At 48.3% G+C, this 7,090-nt stretch overlaps 1 protein-coding gene across 1 annotated transcript; it reads right to left on the bottom strand.

Annotated features, from left to right (window-relative positions):
• Positions 1-6,379: 6,379 nt before the first annotated feature.
• On the bottom strand, positions 6,380-6,691 carry LOC149442311 (histone H4). The gene has a single exon (XM_089656292.1). It carries the CDS (start codon positions 6,689-6,691, stop codon positions 6,380-6,382), a length of 312 nt encoding a protein of 103 aa, XP_089512418.1.
• Positions 6,692-7,090: the final 399 nt, after the last annotated feature.

Below are 7,090 nucleotides of genomic sequence, written 5' to 3'. Positions count from 1 at the left end.
CGCCACGTCTACCGCACCCTGACCAGCCATTGTTAACAGCATTTGTTCCAGGACGTGCAACAGAGGAATGACGTCGTTCAACCCATAGTCCTGCCGACTCACGAATAGCGTGGCCTCCTCAAAGGGCCTGAGCAAGCAGCAGGTGTCACGCATGAGCTGCCAATGGCTGACATCGAAGTTACACAGGGGAGTACCTTTATCCGCTTGTAACATCAGGAAATCGGTGATGGCCTTTCGCTGTTCGTAAAGGCGGTCTAACATTTGTAGTGTGGAATTCCACCTTGTTGCAACGTTGCAGATCAGGCGATGCTGTGGAATTCCGTTCTGCCGCTGCAGCTCAAGGAGGGTGTGCTTTGCGGTGTAGGAATGGCTGAAATGCATGCAAAGTTTACGTGACATTTTAAGGATGTCTTGCAGTGGGATGGTGGATTTTAGGAACCGCTTGACAACCAGATTGAAGACGTGAGCCATGCATGGCGCATGGCACAACCTTCCTTGACGCAGAGCAGACACCATGTTCTTTCCGTTGTCGGTCAACATGGTTCCGATTTTCAGTTTGCGCGGAGACAGCCATCTGTCGATTTCTCTGTTCATTACACTGAGAAGTTCCTCCCCTGTGTGAATACGTTCGCCAAGGCATACCAGGTGCAGCACAGCGTGACACCGTTGCGCCCTGCACATGTGATATGCCGGTCGGGTAATGGGACTTGGCACGGGGGTGGCGGCTGAGGACACGGCGGAAGAAGAGGTGGTAGAGGCGGACATCTTTTGTGGACCAAGGACGTGCAAACGTGGATGCAAAAGCGGCGTGACCTGTCCAAGTTGCTGGTGCGGCTGTGCCGGCACCACGTTCACCCAGTGGGCCGTAAATGACATGTACTGTCCCTGACCGTAGTTACAGCTCCACACGTCGGCGCTGCCGTGCACTTTGGCAGAGACCGACATGCTCAAAGACTGGCCCACCATCTCTTCTACATGTGAATGCAGGGCTGGCACTGCCTTTTTGGCAAAGAAATGCCGGCTTGGCACTCTCCACCGCGGCGCGGCACAAGCTATCATTTCTCGGAAAGGTGCTGAGTCCACCACTTGGAAAGCGATGGACTGCAGCACCAGCAACTTGGACAGGAGGACGTTCAGCTTTTGCACCGTCGGGTGCGTGCTCGCAAACTGTTGTCTCTTGGAAACGGATTCCAAGAAAGACTGCTGACGGAATCCGTGAAGAGGAGTAGCAGGAGAAGGAGCATCTGACTGAGCGGAAGATGCCAATGAGCGACAACTCCCCTCAGCAGAGGTGTTGGAGCCTTGACTGGCTGATGGAGGGCGATTGACGTCGGGTGACGGAGAAAGTAACGGAGCGGGTGATGGAGCGGGGGCTGGGGCGGGCAGAACCGCCGTATCTTTATCACGGTTTTCCCAGGCCACCAAATGGCGACGCTGCATATGCTGCCGCAATGCTGTAGTCCCAACATGGGCCCCCTGGCCACGCTTGACTTTCTGGCCACATAGTCGACATACGGCTACGTTTACTTCCTCGGGAGGCTTGACGAAAAATTGCCACACCGCCGAGTAGGAAGCTTTGCCCCCGCTACTCCTCACTGGCTGACTGCTACTTCCTCCGTGCACACCGGCACCACTACTGGCCGTGGTGGTAGGCTGCAGTGGAGCTGGTGCTCTACTCCGTGGCCGTTTGGCTCCACTGACACTGCTTCCACTGACACTGCTGCGACCCTGCTGCTGTCTCCTGGGCAACCCACCGACTGTTTCGCTCACTGCCAAGCTGCCACCCTCTTCTCCTGATGATGCGGAAGAAATTGCCTGATGACGACGAGGCTGCCAAGTGCGATCAACCTCCTCATCATCAAGTAGGGTCTCCGCCTCACTACTAGCCCCCTCGGCTGCGTCTGGGTCAGGAGACAGACCTGTCTCTAGACCGGCTACCGAGCCACTCTCCTCGCCAGTACTTCTTCGCCTGGCTGCTGAAAAGGCAGATGTCTCCCCCCGTTCCTGACCGCCCTCTGTTAGCTCTTCCTCACTGTACAGTGGGGCTGAGCCCACAGCATGCGATACTTCGCTTGGTGAGGGAACACCAAAGGACAGGGGCAGGTAGAGGACACGTGATTTCAGTGGGCTTGGTCCCGGGCCATGCCAACTAACGGTTGTGTCTGACGTACCCACCGACTGTTGGCTGTAGGTGTCAGAGGTGACCTGGGAAGAGGAAGACGACCGAGCCAACAAATCGATGACGGCAGGGTTGTCGGTGGAGACACGACCGCTGGATGACACCGGGAGAACTGGCCTCTGGCTGCGAATAGTGCTGCCTCGACCCCTTCCTATGCTGCCACGTCTGCTCGCTCCTAAAACATTGCCTCCTCTGCCACTCCTCTGCATGTTGTCTGACATACTCTTTAATTCAACGATTCTGTGTCCCTGAGTAACAATTCTGTGTCCCTGAGTAACAATTTTGTGTCTGTCCCTGAGTAACAATTCTGTGACCCTGAGTAACAATTCTGTGTCCCTCTGTAACAATTCTGTGTCTGTCCCTGAGTAACAATTATGTGGCCCTAAGTAACGGTTCTGTGGCCCTCAGTAACAATTCTGTGTCCCTGAGTAACAATTATGTGGCCCTCAGTAACAATCCTGTGTCCCTCAGTAACAATTATGTGTCTGTCCCTGAGTAACAATTCTTTGGCCCTAAGTAACAATTCTGTGTCCCTCAGTAACAATTATGTGTCTGTCCCTGAGTAACAATTCTGTGGCCCTAAGTAACGGTTCTGTGGCCCTCAGTAACAATTCTGTGTCCCTCAGTAACAATTGTGTGTCTGTCCCTGAGTAACAATTTTGTGTCCCTAAGTAACGGTTCTGTGGCCCTCAGTAACAATTATGTTGCCCTCAGTAACAATTCTGTGTCTGTCCCTGAGTAACAATTCTGTGGCCCTAAGTAACAGTTCTGTGGCCCTCAGTAACAATTCTGTGTCCCTGAGTAACGTTTCTGTGGCCCTAAGTAACGGTTCTGTGGCCCTCAGTAACAATTCTGTGGCCCTCAGTAACAATTTTGTGTCTGTCCCTGAGTAACAATTCTGTGGCCCTAAGTAACGGTTCTGTGGCCCTCAGTAACAATTCTGTGTCCCTGAGTAACAATTATGTGGCCCTAAGTAACGTTTCTGTGGCCCTCAGTAACAATTATGTGGCCCTCAGTAACAATTCTGTGTCTGTTCCTGAGTAACAATTCTGTGGCCCTAAGTAATGGTTCTGTGGCCCTCAGTAACAATTCTGTGTCCCTGAGTAACAATTCTGTGGCCCTAAGTAACGGTTCTGTGGCCCTGAGTAACAATTCTGTGGCCCTCAGTAACAATTCTGTGTCTGTCCCTGAGTAACAATTCTGTGGCCCTAAGTAACGGTTCTGTGGCCCTCAGTAACAATTCTGTGTCCCTGAGTAACAATTCTGTTGCCCTAAGTAACGGTTCTGTGGCCCTCAGTAACAATTATGTGTCTGTCCCTGAGTAACAATTCTGTGGCCCTAAGTAACGGTTCTGTGGCCCTCAGTAACAATTCTGTGTCCCTGAGTAACAATTCTGTGGCCCTAAGTAACGGTTCTGTGGCCCTGAGTAACAATTCTGTGGCCCTCAGTAACAATTCTGTGTCTGTCCCTGAGTAACAATTCTGTGGCCCTAAGTAACGGTTCTGTGGCCCTCAGTAACAATTCTGTCCCTGAGTAACAATTCTGTTGCCCTAAGTAACGGTTCTGTGGCCCTCAGTAACAATTATGTGTCCCTCAGTAACAATTATGTGTCTGTCCCTGAGTAACAATTCTGTGGCCCTAAGTAACGGTTCTGTTGCCCTCAGTAACAATTTTGTGTCCCTGAGTAACATTTCTGTGGCCCTAAGTAACGGTTCTGTGTCCCTCAGTAACAATTCTGTGTCCCTGAGTAACGTTTCTGTGGCCCTAAGTAACGGTTCTGTTGCCCTCAGTAACAATTCTGTGGCCCTCAGTAACAATTCTGTGTCTGTCCCTGAGTAACAATTCTGTGGCCCTAAGTAACGGTTTTGTGGCCCTGAGTAACAATTTTGTGTCCCTGAGTAACGTTTCTGTGGCCCTAAGTAACGGTTCTGTGGCCCTCAGTAACAATTCTGTGGCCCTCAGTAACAATTCTGTGTCTGTCCCTGAGTAACAATTCTGTGGCCCTAACTAACGTTTCTGTGGCCCTAAGTAACAGTTCTGTGGCCCTCAGGGCCACAGAAACGTTACTCAGGGACACAGAATTGTTACTGAGGGCCACAGAACTGTTACTTAGGGCCACAGAAACATTAGTTAGGGCCACAGAATTGTTACTCAGGGACAGACACAGAATTGTTACTGAGGGCCACAGAAATGTTGCTCAGGGACACAGAAATGTTACTAAGTACCGTTTCTATGGCCCTCAGTAACAATTCTGTTTGTCCCTGAGTAACAATTCTGTGGCCCTAACGTTTCTGTGGCCCTAAGTAACAGTTCTGTTGCCCTCAGTAACAATTCTGTGTCCCTGAGTAACAATTATGTGGCCCTCAGTAACAATTCTGTCTGTCCCTGAGTAACAATTCTGTGGCCCTAACGTTTCTGTGGCCCTAAGTAACGATTCTGTGGCCCTCAGTAAATATTCTGTGTCCCTGAGTAATGTTTCTCTGTCCCTAAGTAACGTTTCTCTGTCCCCAAGTAACATTTCTGTGGCCCTAACTCTGTCCCTAATACAGAGCGGTCTGCCTCTCTTGAATGACTGGAGGCAAATGGAGAATTCTAAAATGGCCACCATTTATAGCTCGACCATTACACAGTGCTGGCTGGCTGCTGATTGGCTAATGCGATCACATGTCATTAATGAATGCATTATGGGTCAGCGCGCCTTGTCTGCGCGCCTTCCCAGACATCCCCGCTCCGTCTCCGCACATGTCGCCGCCATTTTAGGAAAAATTTTGATTCGCGCATCCGAAGTATGATAATTTTCGGATTCGGCGCGAAAATTTTCCAATATTCAAAACGAATTCCACTTCGCCTACTTCGATTCGCTCATCTCTAATTGTGATCACATGATCACCGGGTCCTGATTACCGGTATCGCACAGCGTCCCCTTGTGTTGGTACAGTCACATCAGCATACCGGTACATTGCTGTACAAGACAGGCGGGAGGATGAGAAGTGCTTAAAGGACTGAAAACAAAGCAAACTAAAAAAAATATATAATTTTTAATACAATAATTTATAAAATAGAAAAAAAAAATCAGGAAGAAAATTAAATCGAGAAAGATAAAAAGGAGTTAACTAGGACCTGTTACAGTAAATTAAGAGTTAATGAGTTAAACAGAGGAACAGTACATTAAAAATTACATATTTGACAGGTCGCTTTTAACTGACTCCAACTGCAGATTGAAGTTCATCCCTTTGATCTGTAGATGAATAAACAGAAAGATAAAAAATGAAACAATGTTTCTTATCTTTCTGATTTAGGGCTGAGCAATGCTGATTATAAACCTCGTTAGGCAGTTTATTTTTTTTTTATAGAGCTGAAGGATGAACGTTTTGGGCGGAAGAAAACTAATAGAATGATTTATCAAAAATCTTCCTGATCAGATAATTTCCTCCCAAATATTTATTTGGGTGTTTTATATGAATGAAAAGCATACAACGGTCATTGCTTAATAAATTCCAATTTCCCGCCGGAGTTCTATGGAACTTTAGACAATCCGCCCTCTTTACCTCAGAATCCGATACGGAAAATCGATCGATCAATCCTTCCAGGCTCTGCAATCACCGACAAATCATAAAAGCATTGCAAATGTTCATATGAAATGGTTTTTTGCACACAAAATCCGACAAGATGGAGTTCTCAGTTTGAGTTTGTTGAACTTCCTGCACTATGAATAGAGATCGCCTACAAACTGTTTTACTCGCAAGAAAAGCATTACTGGCTGATGGAGACAACGCCTTTCATTCAAAGCAGATTTATCGATTAGTCAGCAATATCCACTAATAGATTCTGATTACTGAATCACGTAAAACATTTCTATAAGAAATTGTACATTTCTAGATCAGATCTGTAAGAACGATATATTGTAGATTCGTAGCTGTTACAGATATAACACTGCCAGATACATATGTACAATGAATCGAGAAAACATGACATGTCTGAAGACCCAAACCGGTTTCCTCTTTGTAAGATTCTAAATAAGTGATATTCGGTTAGCGGGTTCCATCACCCCCCCATTACTGGAATGAGCGGCAATCCTTCTCCCCCAGGAAGAGCACAGACAGAACCCTGGAGATGATCAATCAATAGCCCTTTGTATGAGAAGGTGGGCGGCCCTGAGAAGGGCCTTTGTGACGATGAAGGGGGAGCAGTTGTGAGGATTTATCCTCCGAATCCGTAGAGAGTGCGTCCCTGTCGTTTGAGAGCATAGACGACATCCATGGCGGTGACGGTCTTCCTCTTGGCGTGCTCGGTGTAGGTGACGGCATCGCGGATGACATTCTCCAGGAAGACTTTCAGCACTCCGCGGGTCTCCTCATAGATGAGGCCGGAGATGCGCTTGACTCCCCCTCTGCGGGCCAAACGTCGAATGGCGGGTTTGGTGATGCCCTGGATGTTGTCCCGGAGCACCTTCCTGTGGCGCTTGGCGCCGCCTTTCCCCAGACCCTTCCCTCCTTTACCGCGACCAGACATGACGATTCTTCTCTGCTGCAAACACCGACTGAGCTCTGGGCTGGGCCCGCCTTCCTTTTATACAGCCTGAGCGGACCTGATGGGAACCTTCCTGGGAAGAGGCGGAGTCACACCCATTCTTTATACACAATACAATTGGATTCATTTGGAAGCTTTCTCCACGTTCCGCCCTTTTAAGATCCCTTAATGACAATAGAAATCCATCTCCAGGAGAGAAATCTCTTCATTCTTCTCAATGGTTTTCTATTTCTTCCTCGGAGATTACACAGAAACATTCATCTTTCACATTTCAGAACACAAACCATCATCACCAGTTACTATTGTTAACAGCAATTTAATATTGAGAAATATGACTTGGAAATAAACACAAACATTTATACCGATGCCCCACGTTCCTGG

Source organism: Staurois parvus, unplaced genomic scaffold (genome assembly GCF_062004578.1).
Source record: "Staurois parvus isolate SC_StPar_1 unplaced genomic scaffold, SC_StPar_1.0 ptg000897l, whole genome shotgun sequence".
In the NCBI taxonomy this organism is placed as follows: domain Eukaryota; kingdom Metazoa; phylum Chordata; class Amphibia; order Anura; family Ranidae; genus Staurois; species Staurois parvus.
The sequence above is the reverse complement of the archived record's forward strand: the minus strand, read 5'-3'. Positions and strand labels throughout refer to the sequence as shown.

Coding starts and splice junctions, on each gene's coding strand:
- LOC149442311 (XM_089656292.1), bottom strand. CDS start 6,691: ATGTCTGGTCGCGGTAAAGGAGGGAAGGGTCTGGGGAAAGGCGGCGCC.